The sequence below is a fragment of the Anabrus simplex genome, chromosome 6, assembly GCF_040414725.1.
Source record: "Anabrus simplex isolate iqAnaSimp1 chromosome 6, ASM4041472v1, whole genome shotgun sequence".
Classification (NCBI taxonomy): domain Eukaryota; kingdom Metazoa; phylum Arthropoda; class Insecta; order Orthoptera; family Tettigoniidae; genus Anabrus; species Anabrus simplex.
In genome coordinates, this window is record NC_090270.1 from 7435854 (window position 1) to 7458962 (window position 23109).

General features: G+C 39.9%; 1 protein-coding gene across 1 annotated transcript in view; it reads right to left on the reverse strand.

Moving 5' to 3' along the window:
- The window catches only part of LOC136876040 (D-3-phosphoglycerate dehydrogenase), a 32949-nt gene extending 12796 nt beyond the window's left edge, over positions 1–20153 (reverse strand). The window contains exon 1 of the mRNA XM_067149656.2: positions 19980–20153. Coding sequence (XP_067005757.2) covers positions 19980–20114 — 135 coding nt within the window. The 5' untranslated portion in view covers positions 20115–20153. The remainder of the gene's footprint in view (positions 1–19979) is intronic.
- Positions 20154–23109: the final 2956 nt, after the last annotated feature.

Genomic DNA, 23109 nt, shown 5'->3' on the forward strand with positions numbered 1-23109 from the left:
TTACCATCTGCTGAACATAACACCTAGTAACATATACAGTGACATTCATATCTCGGTGAATTTTGAGTAAATGGGTTACATTCTTGTTTCCCTACTCTACATCTCCAAGCTTTTAACACTTTTCGACGACAAATATTTTGGCAAATTTGGGAAGAAGCAGGGAGAAGCTTTAGGTGATTCCCCTGAATCCTTCCCCATGATACCGTTTAAAATGGCAAATCCATTTTTGTTTTAATTCCTCGTCTGAAGGAAAACTAAACGAGGTAACCAAACATTTATCATGCTATAGTTGTTACGATACTCAGCATAAGCATACTTATAAATTGTCTCGATAAACATTATGATGCATGATTCCGTCTCCATGAAATGCCTGCGGGTTTTTAATAAATTATGACGTTACCCTGTGTTTTCCTAATAGTACGGCTGAATGCCACAAGCGCTGATCTCCTCTACGCGCCTGCTTGTATGGTGGAGCCTCCTACCCGCGGAGATGGAAACTTATATCCTCGACTGAGAACTCATCGGTAGTTCGAGAATGGCTTGACTTGTACCAAATACAGTAGAGACACTCAGCGAGATATCGAGGAACAGCTATTAGAGCTCTCTCTAGCGGGTAGACCTGAGAACTACTGATTCTGTCATAAGAGCACGTGTATTTGTGCGTGAAGTTTTTGGTGTTATTTATGCGTTTTCAGTGAGTAAACATAATTAAATAGTAGCGCGTGTCGTTCCTTGATATCTCCTCTCAACACGAGAGGGAAAGGTATGTGCTGTGTTTGGCTGCAGTAAATATGACGTGAAGAAGAATGCGCGGTATTTCTTTCGCTACCCTCATGACAAGAAAATGTAAGTAATATTGTGTATGCATATATATTCTTTCAGTGACAAAGAGATTTTTATAGTACTTCATAATCTTCTGACCTGCTCGACCCATATTCTGGCTTAAAATATAATACGCATATTTTATTGTATAGTGCTGCAGTTACCCTTCAATCCCGATGTGTTGTTGTAGGTGTGATCTGTGGGTTTGGAAATATCACAGAAGTGATTTGGATAAGGTGTACAAGAAAGAAGGGACGTTACGCTTATATAAGAATTATAAGATCTGTTCAGATCATTTACTTTAAAAATCCTCGACTATACAGCCAAAGGTATGTTACATTTTTACTCTAATTGTACGTAAATATCCCTCAAAGTATCACTATCGACAACATTTTCATACTTTTCTTTCTTTTATCCCTCTTCTCAGATTAAAGCTGGGATTTTATAGATTTTCTTTCTGTTAGTCCCAACGGCCGTAGCCGTGTTGAAACACAGGATCCCGTGAGATCTCTGAAGTTAAGCAACATTGGGCGTGGTCAGGAGTTGGATGGGTTGAGACGCGCTGTTGGTGGGGGGTAAGGGAATGGAGGAGCGGAAAGGAACTGGCCACCCTACCGCACGTAAACTCCGGCTCAGGAGCACCTCTGCGGAGGTTCGGACCTGCCTTCGGGCAGAATAACCCTTACCTTACCTTTCTGTTAGTAGGCTTTATGTTAAGAGGAAAATTGTCCAGCTTTCAAATATCATATGTGTAAGGAATGTGCCGATAGTTTCTTAATGTGATGATAAAATGTTTTTTTAAAATGAGAAAAAAGACAAATCTAACCGTAAAAGTTCAGGCAGGAATGCTAAAGCAAAGAAAGCAATGCATAAATTAAAGATCAACCCATTTCACAGCAGTCCATTTCATATCTTGTTTATATGTCTAATTTCAGTCTTTAAATATATCTTCATTCTTTTATCCAGAATTGCTTAGCAACTTCGAAGTTAATATCTCAATAACACTTTCTTTCTAGACGTAATTTATTTATCCATTTTCGTATAGGCCTATGCATTTCCATTGATATTTGAATTTAGCGCGACTTTTCAGGTCAAGCCACTAGGAGCGCCACCGTCGAATTGTCTCCCATTTTAACAAGGCTAATCCGTAAGTGTCGCGTATTTGTATTTGCTCGTATTTGTCTTTTTCTGCTGTTGGTAGGGACAAGACCGACTCCAATCCTCAGACCTTGATCCTACTCTCTATCGTTCAAAGATGGCGAATCGAGCAGGGGCGAAGCGTCAGGGGAGACAGGGTAGACAGCGTGTACCCTTAACATTTTGTGAAAGAAATATTGTCTAGTTAATGCAATTAGTTTGTAGAACATTAATTATTTCCGCATTCGTGACGTTATTGTATTCCCCGCTTTACTTATTTTCTTCTCACTTCGGCAATGCTAAGGCTCGCGTCAGTTACACGAAGCACGTAGGCGAAAGTAGACGCTGTCCATTCTGTGTATTTTCCCTTTGGTTTTCAAAGCTTTCAGATAGAGCAACACTAACGCTATCTGTAGGCACTGACTGTGGAACTATGACTTTCCTATAGCGAGATGTCTCCGCCCAGTATACAGACTTACCAGCGCCTCTTCTTGCTCTCATTGGCTAGTATTTGGATCTCTCTTGTAAAGGTGCTCTTATTGGCTACTATCTTAGACATGCTTTTAATGTAATTAATTTGAATTTACTTTATTATAAGACACGTCTAAAAATAAATTAATAATATTAAAATACGAGGTATAGTAAACTTACACCTAATAAATGAATGACAGCATCAAAACCCTTCAAGTACGTGCATTTTCTTGCCTGCCAATGTTAGTTGCGGTATTATAACCCCAACAACTATTGGCTTCCAGTCTTAATAAGGTATTCTAGAGTACGCATACGGAAACAATTGCTTAACTTGATGCTGCATATTCCGTTAAAGTCAGTTTCTATTGAACGCGCTATGAGTGCCTTCCAACGAATTAAAACGTATTTGAGGAATTGGATGACCAACCAGAGACTGTCTAACTTGGAAACTCTAGCTATAGAGAAGGAATTTTGTGGAATCTTAGCAAGACGCCCGACTTCAAGACGAGAGTAATAGATATATTTGCCGAATTAAAAGGACAGGCGGATTAAACTCATTTACAAGAATATTGTTTAAGGTGACTTGTACGAACAACTATTTATTTCTTATTTCTCTTATTAATCTACATAACAATCAAATATATTGCTATTTTTTATTTTAAAAGTATGTTGTTATTTGACAACTCCCGCGGCATATTTCGTCTATATTTAAAAATAAATAAAGTGCACGTAGGGTTATAGGTTGTTATAGGGTTTGTCTTATTTTCAGTCATTAATATACTACTGAATACAGGTGTATGCGTCGAAAACGAAATTCCTTATTATAATAATATGATTGAAACAGTTTAAATAAAATAAATCTCTGTCTACCCCCTTGCCTAGTTCATGCTTCGCCACTGGAATCGAGTAGCCGGACATGTTGGAAATGTGGGTTTGTTTTAGTTTGTTGTTATCGTATGTAGTCGGTGTAATTTCATCAATGTTGACGATAAATGTTAGTTTCTTTGTAGCATATAAATGTGCGAGTGCATTTATATGAGTCTGTGGACACTTAGAATCTGTAATTATACGCAGTAATGTGAGAATGTGTTTATTTTCATCCTGTTGTGAACCAGGTTTAAGTCTAACTATGGCAATGCCACTCATACAACTATTCTTAAGTTTTCTACGGAATAAAACATCGTGAACATTTTGAAGTCGATTAAAAAACTGTAGTGTGCATAAACCATTTTGAGAATAAGTCTGAGTTTAGGGAAGACTTTTCTCCAATTCCAAACGGTGAACCTGTTCGTGTTCATCGATAAATATTAATTTAGATATATACTAATATTATATAGGAAAAATTTGTTTGTTTGTAACGAATAGACTCAAAAACTACTGAACCGATTTTAAAAATTACTTCGCCCATAGGAAGCTACATTGCAAGTGAGTAACATGGGCTGTATTTTATTTTCAAAACATTTCGAGGTGGGGGGCACGGGGGGAGACATAAAATAAATAGGCTAATATAGGCAAAATATCTATTTTGTCGTATAAGGACGAGACAACGCTCAATTTAATCCTCTTGACGCAAAGAACAAAACTCGGTAAGCCCTATGGGCCCGAAAACCATGTTTTAAGGCCGTAAGACCAACCGTACGGAGATATTGGCACCACACTACCCCTCCTGTAGGAATCCGATAAAGTAATGAACTGCCGTAACCATGGCAACGTCAGCCCTAGGATTCTACAGCAGCGAAATTATCTACAATAAATCACAAAACCTAACATGTTACAGACATGAAAATTGATATTTGGAAACCCCTTTAAAAATAAAAGAACACAAATATTCGTTTTCAGAAAATCCACTTAAGGGGGAGGGGTGTGAAAAGAAGTAAGCAAGGAGTTGAATTATTTATGTCAGGATACATATATCTCAAAAAATGAATTACATACTTTAAAATTGGTACATGGAATCTCCTTTAAAAATGAACACACTTTCTTGGAAAAGCCACTTAAAGGGGGTGAAAAGAATAAAAAAAGCGGGTGAATTTTAAAAATGAGTATCTTCTTCTTCTATCGCTTTACCCACACCTGTGGGGTTGCGGGTGCGAACTGCGTAGCACATGTGGATTTGACCCTGTTTTACGGCTGGATGTCCTTCCTGACGTCAACCGTATGTGTACCGGTAGGGATGTAATTTATACTTCTATACTAATATTATAAAGAGGAAAAATGTGTGTATTTGTTTGTAACGGATAGACTCAAAAAATACTGAACCGGTTTTAAAAATTACTTCACCTATAGAAAGCTACATTGCCAGTGAGTAACATGGGCTGTATTTCACTTTCAAAACAATTCGAGGGGGGCGACGGGGAGGGGGAGATATAAAAATATTAAAATAATAGGCTAATATAGGCGAAATCGAATTTGTCGTACAAGGACCTGATAAAGCTCATTTTAAGCCCCTTGACGCAAAGAACAAAAGTCGGTAAACCCTACGGGTCCGTAAACAATATTTTAAGGCCCTAAAACCAACCGTTGTGGAGGTGTTGGAACCACACTATCCCTACTCTAGGAATCGGATAAAGAAACGAACGGCCGTAACCATGGCAACGTCAGCTCCAGGATTCTACAGCAGCGAGATTATGAACGTTTGGGCATAGCTGCCAACCAAAAGTGATACACTTATGACTTACTATCTGGAAAAAATAAATTATTGGGTAAGACGCTCATAGCACTCCTTTGGGCAGGGATGGATAGGGAGTGAAGTATAAAAATAATAGCCCCGGAGATCTCCGTAATACGGCGACCAGCGGTTGCCGACGGGCCTCCGTTTTTACGTACTGGCTTAGGTTTCAGCATTATGAGGAGTCTGTTACCTATAGTTTAAACTATTTTCTATCATGTCATGGAGTAGTAGTATTACTGATGTTATTAGTGCCGATATTTTGTCCACTTTTACGATCATTGTAACCCTGAAAACAACCTATATACTGTACCAATTGTTAAGACTTGAATACATTTCTCAACATTTATACTCAGATTCATTATATGATGTGCGACCTGAGTGACAAGCCCTGAGAATTAGAATTCTCGGTAATTATAGTAGTTTTTATGCATCGCGTATTTCCTTGATCATTTGTCCTAGTTACGAAATGTCGGTCAAACAACACATTTCAAAAACTTAACATGTTACAGAAGCGAAAATGGTATTTTTGTCATCTCTATTAAAAATAAAGAAACGTGTATTTTTAGTTTTCGGAAATACCACTTGGGTGGAGGGTGGGTAAAAGTAACTGAAAATGGTGTTGAATTCTTTTAATTAGGCTACTGATATCTCAAAAATGAAGATGTTACAGACGTGAAATTTGATATTTGGAATCTGCTTTAAAAGTAAAGAAACATGTATTCTCGTAAAATTCAATGATGACGGGGGGCGGGGGGCTGAAAGAATTAAAAAATTAATTGACTTAATAGCATGAGAATACTTACATCCAATAAAAACTAAAGTTGTTACAGACGTGAAAATGGGTATTTAGATCTCCTTTAAAAACAAAGGAAAACGCGTTTGGGGGAGGGGGTGGGAAATCAGCTTGCGGGGTGGGGGCGGGAGTGAAAAGGAGTTGAATTCCTTTCATGAGGACACATAAACCATAAACTGAAGAATTTATAGTCCTGATAGTTGGTATTTAGAAGATCCTTTACTATTAAAGAAACAAGTACTTTTTCCGGAGAATTCATTTAGGGCGAGGGCAGGAGTGTAAAAGGAAGTGCAGAAAAAGTGATTTATTTTTATGGGGATACTTATATCTCAAAACTGAAGATAATAGACGTGAACATTGGTGTTTGGAATCTCCTTTAAACATAAAGAAACACGCCTTCTTTTAGCTTTTTGGGGGGAGGGTTAAATAAACTTAATGGAGGTGGGGTGAAAAAGGAGGTGAGACCAATTGATTTTACTGTTCATAAAGCCTCCGTTGCTCAGGTGGCAGCGCGCCGGCCTCTCACAGCTGGGTTCTATGGTTTAAATCCCGGTCACTCCACGTGACATTTGTGCTTTACAAAACGGAGGTAGGACAGGTTTTTCTCCGAATACTCGGGCTTTCCATGCCATCATTCATTCCAGCAACACTGTCCAATATCATTTCATTTAATTAGTCATTCATTAACCATTGGCCCAGAGGAGTGCGACAGGCTTCGGCAGCCGGCACAATTCCTATTGTCGCCGCTAGATGGGTGCTGTATTCATTCCATTCCTGACCCGGTCGATTGACTGGAAACAGGCTGTAGATTTTCGATGTACTTATTCTGACAATAAACCGATCATTTTTAATCTTTCCGGGGTTCGTTTTCAACAGCCATCTTTTCTTTCGGAGAACGTTCTTAGATTACAGTAGATTCTCCTGGCATATAAATAAAAATTTAAACACATTTGAAATAAACGATAGGAATGAGATTGACCGTCCAATTGTTCATCTCTATAATAAGGTCAATAATGCACGGAAGTATGTCATTCGTATCGCCAGAATTCCCGCACACTTGTCTACGCGCGACGATGGTGCTGGTCACATTGTCAACAATGACAATGGCAGCAGATGTAATTTACCGCCAAGTAGCGGTCTTGCATCTTGCTGTGGGGTCCAGAACAACTATAATAATAATAATCGTAATAATAATAATCAAAATAATAATAATATTAATAAGAATCATGAGGTATATTTTTGGGCTTATGCCGTGAAATTAATTATAAAAAACACACTCAACGCGTTTCGAAAGGAACCTTGCCTTTCTTCATCAGGAGACACAGACTAAATAAAACGACGCATAACAGGTTGTTAGGAGAAAGCAACAAGGAACTTGAACTGGTGCCCTAAGATGTAAACGGGACGCCATTTTAGCCCCAGATAGAGACAACGAATGGCAACGGGCAAGAACATCCACTTCTTGGAACAAAACATCATGACCAGGTGTTAAGGCATGATCAGCAACAGCTGATTTATCAGGTTGGTTGAGTCTGATACATCTGGTATGTTCTTTGATGCGAGTACATACCGTTCTTGAAGTCTGCCCAATATAAACCTTGCCACAAGTACAGGAAACTCTGTAGATACCAGGTTGTTGCAATTTAGGCAAACTATCCTTAGTTGGTCTCAGGAGTTGCCTAATCTTAATTGATGTTCCAAAAACAGTTCGTACATGGTACCTACGTAAGATTTTTGCAATACGATCCGTCGTGTTATGTATATAAGGTAGGTAAGCAGTTCCTTTTACATCTTTTTTCTTAACAGACGTCCGATTATGTGCCGATTTCAGAACCCTTGAGATCAAAGCTCTGCTGTAACCGTTGCTCTCAAATGTGGTTCTCAAGGTGTTAATTTCCTCTTGTAGAGCTGACACTTCACAAATCCTCCTGGCCCTGGTAGTCAGAGTTTTAAGGATACCATGTTTCTGGGCAGGGTGATGGTGAGAATCTGCGTGGAGATATCTATTGGTGTGTGTAGGCTTACGATAAACCCTGTGTCCTAAAGATCCATCCGCTTTCTTGGTGACGAGAACATCTAAAAATGGTATTTCGCCGTCAGATTCCATTTCCATGGTGAAACAAATGGAAGGGTGCTGGCGATTAAGGTGATCCAGAAAGTGACTAAGATTGTCTTCACCTTCCGTCCATACGACGAACGTATCATCCACATAACGCCACCAGATCTTCGGTTTCCAAGGTGCCGACGACAAAGTCTTCGAAGTTTTCCATGAAGAAATTAGCCACAACAGGAGAGAGAGGACTTCCCATGGCCACGCCATCTGTCTGTTCATAATATTTCCCGTTCCATAGAAAGTAGGAGGAGATCATGCAGTGGTAGAAAAGCCTTGCGATCTCTTCCGTGAAAATATCGTTAATGAGAGACATAACACCATCAAAAGGCACTTTCGTAAACAGAGACACCAGGTCGAGACTCACCAAGATATCGCCTGGCTGAAGTGATATAATTTTTAACTTCTCAATGAAATGTATGGAATCCTTAATATAGGAAGGGGTGTTACCCAGGTGTGGTTGAAGTAGACTACCTAAATATTTAGAAAGGGCATATGTCGGGGAACCAATCGTGCTCACAATAGGCCTAAGAGGAATACCTTCCTTATGTATTTTAAGAAGCCCATATAGTCTCGGAGGAATAGCATCCCCTGGAAGGAGACTCTTTGCTGTATCTTCTGGAATAGAAGACTGCTTGACCAATTCCAGGGTCGCATTTGAGTAGCGAGTTGTGGGATCACATGGGATCAGCTAACAAAGAGGAAAGCAACACAATCATAATCATTGTCGTAATTGTCATAATCATCCTTATCCATCACCACTGTCACGTTACCCTTGTCAGCGGGGAGAACGATTATCAGAATTGTCCCTTAGATCTTTTAGCGCCTGGATTTCACCTTGTTTTAAGTTGGACTTAGGTGGATTAGCGGTCTTGAGAACTCTGGAACATTCTTGTCTAACTTCCTCAGCTTCTTCAGGTGTGAGGTTATATACCGAGGATTCTATAGATGTAATAAATTCCTCATTTGGAATTCTTCTAGGCGCTATAGCAAAGTTTAGACCTTTAGCGAGAACTGCCTGTTGGGTTTCATTCAAAGGCATACTGGACAAATTTACTACAACTTTGTTGGCATCAGGTCTAATGGCATGTGGTTTCTGCATCTGACATAACCTTTCATATTTGGAAATATGCCTGCCCGTTACCTGATCTAGTGTGCTGTTGGCTTGCACTGCAGCAATACGATCAAAGACCTTCCATAATTCCTCATTTACGAAGTTTGAGAGGCGTAGATGCAGCTGAAGCAACTCCTTCGAGATTAAATCCGACTCCGTGTTTTTTATAATTAATTACACGGCATAAGCCCAAAAATATACCTCATGAATAGTTACACGGGCCGTGAAAGTCTAAATGATAATATTAGAAACCTCTATGGGGAGGATATTTTTCGATTAATGTCTAAATTCAGTAGATTACGACGCAAGAAGGTGTGTCTTATTTCCTCTCTCACTTTTCTCCTAAGATTCCGGGACCACGACATACTCCCAAATTTTGTTATGTTTAAGCATACCTTCAGAACACCAAAAGCTATGCGAATCTATCGTCGTACAAGCAAGGCGTTATTGATAGAGTGGATACAGCAGACGCGTAAGGAGCCTATATCTCCAGAAATCTTATCAACTCCAGATGCTTTTATAGTTTTCAACTTTTGTATCTTACTGTAAATGTCATTGTTGTCACAGGTAAATTTTAATACTTCTTTAGTATTAGTCACCTCCTTTATCTGAACATTATCCTTGTAACCAACAATCTTTACATACTGCTGACTGAATACTTCTGCCTCCCCTTGTTTATTACTGGTATTGATTCCTGGAATATCCTTCTTGGAACCTGTTTCTGCCTTATAGTACCTTTACATACCCTTCCATTTTCACTAAAATTAGTGTGGCGACCAATTATGCTTGCCATCATGTTATCCTTAGCTGCCTTCTTTGCTAGATTCAATTCCCTAGTAAGTTCCTTCAAGTTCTCCTTACTTCCGCAGCCATTTCTAACTCTATTTCTTTTGAACATGCACCTCCTTTTTAGTCTCTTTATTTCTCTGTTATAATAAAGTGGATCTTTACCATTCCTTACCACCTTTAAAAGTACAAACCTATTTTCGCATTCCTCAACAATTGCTTTAAACCCATCCCAGAGTTTGTTTACATTGACTGTTTTCCACCAATCATAATTACTTTTTTTAAACTCCCTCATGCCTGTTTTATCAGCCATATGCTACTGCCTAATAGTCCCAATTTTAATACCCTCCTTTCTTTCACATTTATTTTTAACTACCACAAAAACAGCTTCGTGATCACTCAAACCATCTACCACTTCGGTTTCTCTATAGAGCTCATCTGGTTTTACCAGCACTACATCCAGAATATTTGCCATTTGTTGCTCATGCTTCCTGCCGTTCGCATTTCCTTTCCAATTGACATTTGGTAAACTGAGATCACCCACTACAATCACGTTCCTTTCCTTATCGTTTCCCACATAGCTGATTATCTTATCAAATATTTTTGAATCAGCATCAACGCTACCCTTTCCCAGTCTGTATACTCCAAAGACATCAAGTTGCCTATTATCTTTAGAGATGAGCCTTACATCTAGAATTTCAAGTTTGCCATCTTTAAATTTTTTGTAGCTTACAAATTCTTCTTTCACCAGAATGAATACAGTGGCGTATGACGTGGGCTACCACTAGACTTAGGTTATCCCTTTTCGATGGTTGGTTTAGTGAACGTCAAGCCTTCAGCGTTTTGAGCTTCAGCCAATAGCCAACGGAGAAGTCTGGTTCACAAGCTACTGCCCTGGCCTTTGCTACTGCCAATGCTCAGCCCCCTGATTTGTGGAGATGGTAGCCTAAGGTTTAGCAAATTACGTCTGGTTTTGTGGCTAAATGGATGGAATGCTTGCCTTTGGTCCAGTGGCCCTGGATCAATTTTCAGAATCAACCCCCTCATACTGTTAATTCCCCTGGCTTGGGGACGGGGTGTTGATGATGCATTTGCCATTCATTTTATCCTCATTAGGACACCACCCAGCCTATACAGATGCCATGCATTATTATTATTATTATTATTATTATTATTATTATTATTATTATTATTATTATTAGATACAAATGTTGAATTTTACAGAGGTTCGCCGGTTAATTAGTTTCCTCGGGAGATCAGTGGTGGTGTCCATAGCCACCATAGCCTTGGTAGCCCTCAGAATACGCCACTGCCCTCCTACCATTTCTATCCTATCCCTACGATACACACTCCAGTACCATGAGAACATTTCTGCATCCATTATATCATTTCTCAGCCATGATTCAACTCCTATTACACTATGTGTTAAGTTTGTATCTTTTAAATCACCGTATTTAATTCTATTCCTTTCTTTGCAAAACTTCTACAGTTCAACACTAACATTTTTATGTCATCCCTACTTGACTTCCAGATCCCTGTACCCTTATCACCGGTCCCTAGATCCCTGAATGACCCTTCCTATAGCCCACTGCGGAGTGCACTACAAATCTCACTTCCACTCCATAGCCTCATTTAAATCACCATCGTACACAGTACGCGTGCTGCACATTATAATTACCCAGCAAGTAAATTAACCTCTCCCCATCATTCTGTTTATGATAACAAGAATGGTGCCTCTACCAGGAGGCTTGCAGCAGCCGTGTCCAGTCCTCAGCCTCTTGAGGGAGCACCAAAGATTTGTTCTTAAAATTACAATTTACTTTATGTAGGAGTGGGAAAAAACCAACTGTGGCCTTAACTTACAGCCCCAGAATTTGCCTGGTGTAAAAATGGGAAACCACGGAAAACTATCTTTAGGGCTGCCGACATCGGGGTTCAAACCGAGTGTAAGCTGACAGCTACGTGGCCCAAATTGGACAGGCATTCTCCCGGTACCAATGCTTTCTTGAGAGGTCAAAATCCTTTGGCTTCTTTGTTTTCGTACATCACTCATCCTTCCAGCTTTGGTTTAAATCGAACCCATTCGCATATCTGTTATGTCTCATGGCTTAAAGTTTCGATCCAGTCTTTACATCGAAGCCGTCTGAGAGGTGCATCATGTACTTCTCGAAGATATCTCTTCTACAGACTATTAATTACAGCTTTGATTGTTATTGCTTAACTGTTTATTTAAAACGCCCTCAGTAATTAAAGAAAGAAGTACGCAGGTACTTCCTTGAACAGTATGTTGGAGAATAAATCAATAACCACTGTGTACCTATTTTTCCACCTAAGTTTAGTTTATTTTGAATATCTTCTTTTTTTTCATGCAAAATAATGATATTATGATGTACATCAATAATTGTAAACATTCCTTGTTATATATGTAGGCCTATGCCTTATCTGTTAACTGAAACTGAAAGCTGCCAAGCTGTGATTGTAAAGGGCAGTCCCTCCTTGAGCCACTAGCTCACTGGGACATTCTATAACCAATAAATAAATAAATAAATAAATAAATAAATAAATAAATAAATAAATAAATAAATAAATAAATAAATAAATAAATAAATAAATAAATAAATAAATAAATAAATAAATAAATAAATAAATAAATAAACCTTAAAATATACACTTACAAGTCCTAACCAAAGTATCAATTCCTAACCTGCAAGTTCTAATCTTCGTACAATTACGTAACCTAATCAGTTTAAGCCAACTACAAAATGTAAAACACCACAGAATCTTTAATCTGACAATAAAATACAACTCGTTATTAACCGAAGAAATATCTTCATAAACAATAATTTCTTTCCTCTGCCACTTACAAACGCCTGATTACAGCCGTCGTTAACACACAAACGACGGATCAACAACTCGAGGGTCACCAACCAAGCAACAACTTTTACCTACTATTATCGGTAAAGAGAATAGCGCTCGCCGAACATAGTCGGAAGGTCGAGTAACCGTCTACGGAATAGCATCCCACGTCCAACGCCGAGTGTTTCTCAACTTTAATAAGGTGCAGCGGCCGAAAACAACACAACAGATTAACTTCCTCATGTTTTAAAAATTTCCTTAATTTTGTTACAGTCTTCCTTATTTTTTCAAATGTTCCTTGTTTTTTTAAAAAATTTCGTATGCATATAGACGGTAGAGATGTCTTATTTCCCCAGAAGGGAGAACCTGCTAGTGTACTGTAGTGTTTCTTTCGAACAGATTTTAGGCCCCCTCCAATAGACAATGCAAAGAAATAGAAGAAAGAATGGAGAAAGGAAACATGGAAACTGCTTCTGAATTGATTAAGAAACAATTCAGGACAGTCAATGGCCGTAGTAACAGCATATTAGGTGAAAATGGGAAACTGTTGTCTGAGAGCAAAGAAGTGGGAGAAAGATGGAAGCGATACATAGAGACATTATATGAAGATCCTACTGACATAAATGAACTTGAAAATGAAGACAACATAACAAGTGACCAAATGGGACCCTCTTTAACAAAAGAAGAATACCTCAAGGCTGTGAAAGAACTGAAACCTAATAAAGCGCCAGGATGCGATGAAATAACTGGAGAAATGATACAGAGACTAGATGATGAAACACACGGCTATATTTTTAAACTGATCACGGAAATATATGAAACCGGAGAAATTCCAGAAGATTTTAAAAAGTTTCTCATTATCCCTATACCAAAGAAACCTGGAACTCTAAAATGTGAAGAACATCGCACCTTGAGTCTGTTGTCGCACATGTCAAAAATATTGACAAGAATAATATGTAACCGAATAAGCAATAAAATTGAACCACACTTGGCTGAAGATCAGTTTGGATTTAGGCGGAATAGAGGAACACGAGGAGCTATTCTAACACTACGACAGGTTACAGACAAAATGCTAGACGTAAGGAAACCTTTGTTTATTGCATTCGAGGATTTAGAAAAAGCTTTTGATAATGTGAACTGGAATATGTTAATGAAGATTATGACTAGTGTTGGTCTAGATTTTAGAGATAGACGAATAGTATACGAACTCTATAACAACCAAAGAGGCATCATAAACATAAATGGTGAAGTACGGGAAGCTTATATAAAGAAAGGAGTACGACAGGGATGTAATTTGTCACCAGTGCTGTTCAACCTGTATATTGAGAAAGGAATTGAAGAATGCAAAGAGGAAATGGAAGGGATAAAGATAAATGGAGTAGAAATCAAAATGATACGATTTGCTGATGACATAGCTGTCATAGGAGAGAACGAAGAGAAACTACAAAGTGCATTAATACGAATGAATACGATATTGAGAGATAAGTATAACATGAAAATTAATACAAAAAAGACCGAAATTATGGTATGCAACCGCCAGCATATTGCAGTCGACATCAGAATTAGTGAAATACCACTAAGACAAGTAAATGCCTTTACCTACTTAGGAAGTAAAATCACTCCAGATGGAAAAAGTTCAGTCGACATAAAGAGCAGAATTTCCCAAGCAAAAATTCCTTTTTACAAGAAAAGGATGCTACTTACATCAAGGAATTTAAATGTGGAGACCAAGAAGAGTTTTATTAAGTGCTATGTCTGGAGTGTGGCCTTGTATGGTTCAGAAACGTGGACTATTAGTGCACATGATAAGAAACGTTTGGAAGCATTTGAGATGTGGTGCTGGAGGAGGATGGAAAAGATCTCATGGACAGAAAAACTCACCAATGAAGAAGTTCTTCGACGAATAAGTGAAAAAAGAACCTTTTTAGCAACAATAAGAAAAAGAAGAGACCAGTTAATTGGCCATCTCTATAGGCACAATGGATTCATAGTTAATGTCATAGAAGGAAAGATTCAAGGTAAAAGAGGAAGAGGAAGACCTAGACTGCAATATGCAAGACAGATCAGAGATGACGTAGGAACAGGCTCATATGTGGAAATGAAGAGATTAGCGGTTTACAGAGAAGAGTGGAGAAGACGAATTGCTGCCAACCAATCTTAGGATTGAGAATTAAGAAGAAGAATAGTCTACTGGCTCTATCCCCAAACCAGATAGCTGTTTGCCTCTGACTGTCGTTACTGTCTCCCCCATCTTCTCTGACACCTTGTTAACTCGTATGGCTAATTCTTTATCATTTGTATAATATTTTGAATTCTGCAGAAGTACTAATAGTCGTTTACTACTATTAAAGTAAAGTCTATTTATTGCATTTGAGGATAGGTGAAATAGGGGGCGCTCTATGTTCTTTAAGTCTGTTGGTCCCGAGTTAATATTTCAAAAACATGTGTGCATGAGTTTGCCTTTTGTCGTAACTTTCTAAGGAATAACTTTGTTCACGCGATTTTTCAAATTTTTGTACAGATATCTTCATTAATATGTCTTTCTTTCTTAATCTGCTTACCCTCCAGGGTTGGTTATTCCCACCTCAAGGGCAGTGTCCTGGAGCTTCAGACTCTGGGTCGGGGATACAACTGGGGAGGATGACCAGTACCTCGCCCAGGCGGCCTCTCCTGCTATGCTGAACAGGGGCCTTGGTGGGGGATGGGAAGATTGGAAGGGATAGGCAAGGAAGAGGGAAGGAAGTGGCCTTGGCCTTAAGTTAGGTACCATCCCGGCATTTGCCTGGAGGAGAAGTGGGAAACCACGGAAAACCACTTCCAGGATGGCTGAGGTGGGAATCGAACCCACCTCTACTCAGTTGACCTCCCGAGGCTAAGTGAACCCCGTTCCAGCCCTCGTACTAATTTTCAAATTTCGTGGCAGAGCCGGGAATCGAACCCGGGCCTCCGGGGGTGGCAGCTAATGACACTAACGACTACACCACAGAGGCGGACTTCATTAATTTTAAATGGGAAAGGATGACACGTTTTGATGGCATAGAAGAAAGTTGGGCGTACACAACAGTCTGATTATCACTACGTATAATCATTTAGAATAATTTAATTGGCACCATTCAATAAACTCAAATATAATAACTTGTGTGGTGTCTCGGCCGTTCTTCACTATCGGTCGAACTTCTCGGGTCACCGATGACAAGCTCGGCTGCGTGGTTTTCACTAAGAGGTGTTTCTTGTATCCTATACTAAGTCTTGTTTGTATAAGCCCGTGTGCTATACGCGCTTCTCTATATCTCGACATTTCGATAAGTCGAAATGAGGTGATTCAAGACGTCGATGTTCCACTGTGGTCAGAGACTCGCAATGCCCAAATACAACTCAGAGTGACAAACTTTTCTACATTTCTCCAATTATTTGTTGCAAATATGATCCTTTATGCAGACATAACTCTTGGCTTTTCCTCCGGCTGACTCGGTGATCACCACCAACTATTTTCATTTATACGCATCGAAGAATTACGCCTATATTAGGATACGGAAAATTTGAACGGAAAATGTCTTAAGAATAATTACGTCAGACTCTTAAGACTCGGCCTCGCTCGGGGACTAAATACACACAAGACAGGAAGGGCATCCTGCCGTAAAACAAGAGAGTTAACAGGGATACAAGAACTGATAACAGATGTGTCAAATGCTTTACGTCGCACCGACACACATAGGTCTTATGGCGACGACGGGACGGGAAAGGCCTAGGAATGGGAAGGAAGCCCCCGTGGCCTTAATTAAGGTACAGCCCCAGCATTTGCCTGGTGTGAAAATGGGAAACCACGGAAAACCACCTTCAGGGCTGCCGACAGTGGGATTCGAATCCGCTATCTCCCGGATGCGAGCTCACAGCTGCCAACTCACCCGGTGTGACTAAGTTGATCTGAAGTGAAAATGTATTAAGAACAAAACAATCTGAGTTTTATAGGATAAATTAAAGTATTTTATTTTGCAAATATTTGTTTTCATAATAGTTTGAATGTAACGTGTTTACGATTTTCAAGTTAGAAACTAAGTCAACGAGGCTGAGCGATCCTGCTGCACGACGTGCGCCTTATCTAGGCCCCACGACCTGACGCAGCTGCCAGCAGTTGAGGAAGGCTGCTTATAACCGGTTTAACAACTCGTCTTTTATGACATAATAATAACTTCCTCCTTCTTCTTCACTCTAGGTCATGATCATTGATCCACAGCACAGCAAACATTACTTGAACTTCTTTGAATACTGCTCTCCAGAAGAACAAATGTGGAAGAAATAAATGGTGAAAAAATCAGTTGCGTGGTTTCCATTTATATCTGCGTTATTGTTACGGGAAGCCTTGGTGTAGACTTCCTCGATACAAAAAGCGACTTCTTCTTAAACATTTAATACCATAATTTATTGTCCTCCGCTTCCAAATTTCAGATGCATAGAATCCTTTCTCTCGCTTCCGTAGTTTCATTGTAATACCGCCTCCTCCCTCTTCATTTCGAATTCTTCACTGCTGACATGAGCGTTAGGGTCGGGGCGGGGCGGGGCGGGGCTTAACGATCAAATCCTATCAAATCTCCATGAACATTGCGGGGAGGTTTGGCACGCAGTCTAGTGATTAGCACCTTTCCAATGTTGATTTACTTAATACCAACGGGACTCGAACTGGCTATATGAAGTACTATAGTGAGCCATAACAAAACTTTTTCGATTTTTCAGGAAGAATGTTAATCTCAGAATTTGCGCCTGGTTTTTTTTATCTACGCGACTCAACTTTTATGGGGGGAGAGTTTGGAGTTGTTGCTATCACACAATTGTGTCCTCCTTTGATCTGACCAGGTCCTCGACGGAATAGAGGCGCTTCTTAGAAAAGCAGAAGAGAAATGTTCTGACCCAGTCTTGAGGGCAGTGGACAGCATGAGAGGATGTCGTGGGTGGTCTCACAAGTGGGAACAATGGCAGGCGAGAGCCAAACACAGTCGCGAGAAGAGGCTGATCTGCATTCTGGTGGCAGATATCCTATGATTTGTTTTAGCAGTCTTTTCTTTAATGATTTCAAAGAAGTTGGTAAATAATCACAATCACTTGCGCCTTCCTCTTAAAAATTCGTCTACTAACGTCACTCCACGCTCTGACAGCTCCTCTCCTTACACTCCCTTGTCGAAAATTACCAAGAACAAATCGTGGTGCCCGAATCCTGGTGAGGGCCGCATATCAAGAGATCTGTAACACCGAGTAACGAGGCACAACTTGGCAGAGAGACACAATTCAGGCACCTTGGGCGTCAAACAGTAACGTTCTCAAATATTTATGTGCTATCCAAAAATAGCTAACTTTATATATATATCAAATTTCCGATCATTTTACCGTACCAGCTATGATAACCGAGATGTTCATTTGTTGCCAAATCCATATCAACGCCGAGCTCCGAGAAAATAAAAAAGCAAAAAGCAAAGTCATCTCCATGCAGGCTATGAATGCCCTTGGAGGGGTGGAAGGTAAAGGTTTCCACCATTCGTAACCTCGGCACGTGATGGGGTGGAGTGGTTAGCTTTACGCACGGCTGCCTAACGGGGATTCGAAACCACGTCCTTCCGGGCGAACCGAGCACGCCTTTCCAGCCTCGGCCAGGCAGCCCCTTCCGAGAAAATAGGTGGATGATATGGTAGTTGAGGGGAAGGTGTCTAAAATTTAATATTTTTAAATAGTTATGTTTACGGTCGCATTGAAAAGTTATAGAGAACACAATTTCCGATCATCACCGTATCGACTACTGTAACAGATACTTTTGTTCCTTGTCAACGTTCAATCGTGTCATGATTGTCATTGGTCCATATCGACACTGGTCCTTCATGCAAGCAGTACTTCGGATACAAACCCATCTCACGAAATCTTATAAGTCGCAGCTGTTTTGCGTCTTTTTCTAAATATCTTTATTGTGTGTGTTAGGTCATCAGCCCAGAGGCTGGTTGGATCCTCAAATAGCACCACCAAAAGTTATGCGGTTATAAGGAAACCGCAAAAACCAATGGCAGCACCAAAATGAGGCGTACTAGGCAAGACGAGGAGTGAGGTAGTTTGAAGTGCTATTGCAGCACGACTGACCCTATGAGCAACACCTTTCAAAACACTCAGATGCACTAGTCGTGCTCTGAATGTCATTACTCAGCACTACCCATACCCCAGCAGCTTCCATATTGTCACAGCCATGGATGAGACTAGGACTTCGGTGAAAGCTACACTTTACTCTGGCCTGTGCCAAGAGATGGATACAAAAGTACTGTATCCATCAGGAAATGGCAGCAGGCAAATATCTTTATTATCAAACTAAAATTTCAGTAATTCGCCAGTATTAGTCGCGCCCTCTATCTGGACAACTACGTGCAACGTCTTTTGCCTCCTGCTATGACTTCTTTAAAAATTCAATTTCCTTAAATCTCTCTACAACCATTCCTAACATCTGTTTCTTTCTAACCTGCATCTCCTTAGTCGCATTACCTCTCCACGCTTGATCCAACTTGTACCGCCTCAAGCGAGTATCCTGGAGGGTGAGGGATACAACTGCCTTGCGGGAGACGGGAAGATTGGGCGGAATAGACAAGAAAGAGGGAAGGAAACGGCCGTGGCCATCCCGGCATTTGCCTCCAGGACAAGTGGGAAACCACGAAAAACCACTTCAAGGATGGCTGAAGACTTCACCTCCCGAGGCTGAGTGAACCCGGTTCAAATTCCGTGGCAGAGCCGGGAATCGACTCGAGCCTCTGCGAGTGGCAGCACTAACCACTACTCCACAGAGACGTTGTAATCGTCCCACCTTCCCCGCCCTTTGCATAGAACAGACATTCTCACATGCCTTTCAGCGTACGGTCTGCAAGCTACCCAGCTTCCAATCCCGTGTCCTACCTTCTCCACGAAGCAAAATGTTGCAATGAGTTTTAAATTGTTCTTTAAATTTCCATCGAATTTGAAATACATTAATTTTTGTTTTGCTGGTGGCTTTACGTCGCACCGACACAGATAGGTCTTATGGTGACGATGGGATAGGAAAGGCCTAGGAGTTGGAAGGAAGCGGCCGTGGCTTTAATTAAGGTACCTGGTGTGAAAATGGAAAACCACGGAAAACCATCTTCAAACCCACTATCTCCCGGATGCAAGCTCACAGCCGCGTGCCAACTCGACCGCTGAATTACAGGAATTGTCGACTTACCTTAATCTCGTCCAGCAGTTCTCTCTCACTCATCTTGTACCTGCAGGTGACTCTGATGCCGCTCTCTTGCAGCAGATGGACGCACGCATTATCCACCGCGTCACTGATCAGCACGCTCTTCACGGACACCGACATGTTCAAAGTCTGGCCTGGACTGGTCTGCACTCACGTCTCACTGGCTTTTATCGCCTCCCGACCGCGTCATCTACTACGCCACATTAAAATCACGTGTCACTGCGCGTCAAACGGAGTGGAGATCGTGAACTTATTGCATCCTCGCGCGAGGTCGCACCTACCTCGTGTTGCCAAGCGCTGTGAACGGAGATACTGTCCGTGCTTTCCCATTTTCACACCAAGCTGTATCCACAAGATGTAACTGTCATACTAATACTTGCTGCGAAGGTACAGATGATGCGGGGGCAGAGTTCTGTACTCCGTAATACATTATCGTATGGTTTTTATAAGTTTCAGCTTCAGCGAAAGAAACAGTAACAGGAATGGTCAGAAACGCAAGACACTGTGGATTAATTTGGAACGCTAGCAGCAACTTTCTATTGTTAAAGCATTGTTGAGCGATTCTGAAACCTACTACGTGGTCTGCATTCTGAATTTCTTCGTCGGAAGCGGAAAATAATTTTGAATAAATGGTTAAGAGTATGCTTACCCTCTAATCTGTTCTTTAATTGGATGCAATAATCTTCAGACAGACATTAAAAAACAGTGGTTCTTAATTTACTAGCCTGATACATTTCATCACTTTTCAAATTGTGCTGGAATGCTCCAGCTCTGATGATTCATCAAAATGATGTCTGTAGCTGCATTCAAGGTTCTTTGTTTGACAAATACTGACATTTCTGTCAACCCAACAGTTTGCTGTAGACCTGTTTCTTTTCGTTTCTTTTAGATTCAGTATAAATTTTGACATAGTTTTATCAACATCGGCAGGGTTTTAAAATATAAGAAGATATTCAATTTTGGTTTACGCCGCACCAACACAGGTAGGTTTTATGGCGACGATGGGACAGGAAAGGGCTAGCAGTGGCTCACAGCTGCACGGACACCTCGCTCTCTCTGATGACCTTTGCACGTCATGAAAAGAATGCACAATGCGCATATTCTCTGTTCCAAGTCACATGTCTTGTATCTGTAATAATCTGCTTTTTCAACCGCACGGGATATAACATAACATTTAGAATTGAAGGGCTAGGGAACTTTTGCTTTCTTTATGAGATCCCTTGACACAGGATTTTTTTCCTACGGCCCCGAAAAGCGATCACATTGACGAGATCGTAAAGAAGGATGGAGATTTATTTATGACGGTATTTAGAGGTGTAAAGCCTAAGACCGCAATCGGAGTAGGATTACTTGATGATCAAGTGAAAGAATCTAAAGGAAAGCAGCTCGATTTGTTCTGAATGATATCCGACTAAAGAATAGCGTTATTTTGGGGTGGGAAGAATTGGCAGTAAGGAGACGAGCTGCTCGACTAAACGCTATGCTCCAAGCTGTCAGATGATATTAGTGGAGCTTTTAAAGGTAGAAGAATTAAAGATAAAGTGGAATTCAAGGCGACAAATATTCGTTTATAGGATGAGGAGAATGCTCGATACATTTCCAAATTCTTGGTAGCGATAATAATCACGTGACTTAATTTACCTTTGAAGAACTCGTAAGAAGAGTACAACATCAGGTGTTCACGGCGACACAGCCTACACGATTTTTATTAGTTGAGATGTTAAGTGTTCTAAATGTTGCAATTTTGGCGAGAGCAATATGGGAGCGTCTCAATTGTGTGTCCCCTTTCATTTCGACGCGAAAACTTACTTTCCTTCAAAAGCTCCAAAAATAGGTATTTTATTTAAAGGATGCAGGAAGGATACTGATCTGCAGACCATCACGAGTCGTCAGTTGTTCTAAACCACTGTGACATCCCGTGAGTCTATTTGCCTAGTAGTGTTACTTCTATCCCCACGCTTTTTGCAAAGTCCGGAGATCCAAATATCTTCCAGATGTTGTTGACTGCTTCTTCCTAAAACTTATTAGAGCCCCCACTTTCCTGCATTAGGCCTTTCTTACCAATTCTACAACCTCATCTATACATATATAAAATAACTTGTCCTGACTGACTGACTGATTCATCATCGCCGAGCCAAAACTACTGGACATAAAGAAATGAAATTTTGGGGATACATTCATATTAACATGTAGGTGCTCGCTAAGAGAGGATTTTCGAATATTCCGTCGCTAAGGGGGTGAAAAGGGGGGGAGGTGAAATTTTAAAATGAGTGTAACTATATCTCAAACCTTTTAAAGTTTATAGATGTAAAAATTGGTATTTAGAATTTCCTTTAAAAATAAAGAAACAAGAATTTTTTTGTTTTCGGAAAATTCCAGTAGGAAGGATGCAAAAGGGTGAAAAACGGGTTGAATGCCTTTAATGAGGCTACTTATATTTCAGAACCTGAAGATTTTACAGACCTGAAAATTGGTATTTGGGATCTACTTTAAAAATAAAGAAACAGGTATTTTTCGTTTTTGGAAAATCGAAATAATGGGGGGTGAAAAGTGATGTGAATTTTTAAAATGAGTGTGTCTACATCTTAAAACTTTAAAAGTTTACAGATGTAAAAATTGGTATTTACAATCTCCTTTAAAAATAAAGAAACACGTTTTTTTTTTGTTTTTGGAAAATCCAATGAATGGCGGTTAAACAGGAGTGACATATTGGGGTGAAATTTTTGAAAGACTATATCTGCAGAATATCTGAGAAACGTAAAATGTTACAGGCGTAAAAAGTGGGTATTTGAAATCTCCTGCAAATGTAAAGAAACATAGGTGATTTGTTTTTAGAAACTCTACTTAAGGGGAACTAAAAAGTGGTGAAATTTTAAAATGAGAATTTCTACAGTATATCTAAAAAAACTTAACATGTTACAGAAGTGAAAAATGGTATTTTCTATCTCTATTAAAAATAAAAAAAAACGTGTAATTTTAGTTTTCGGAAATACCACTTGGGTGGAGGGGGGTGTAAAAGTGACTGAAAATGGTGTTGAATTTTTTTAATTAGCCTACTGATATCTCAAAAATGAAGATGTTACACAGGTGAAATTTGATATTTGGAATCTGCTTT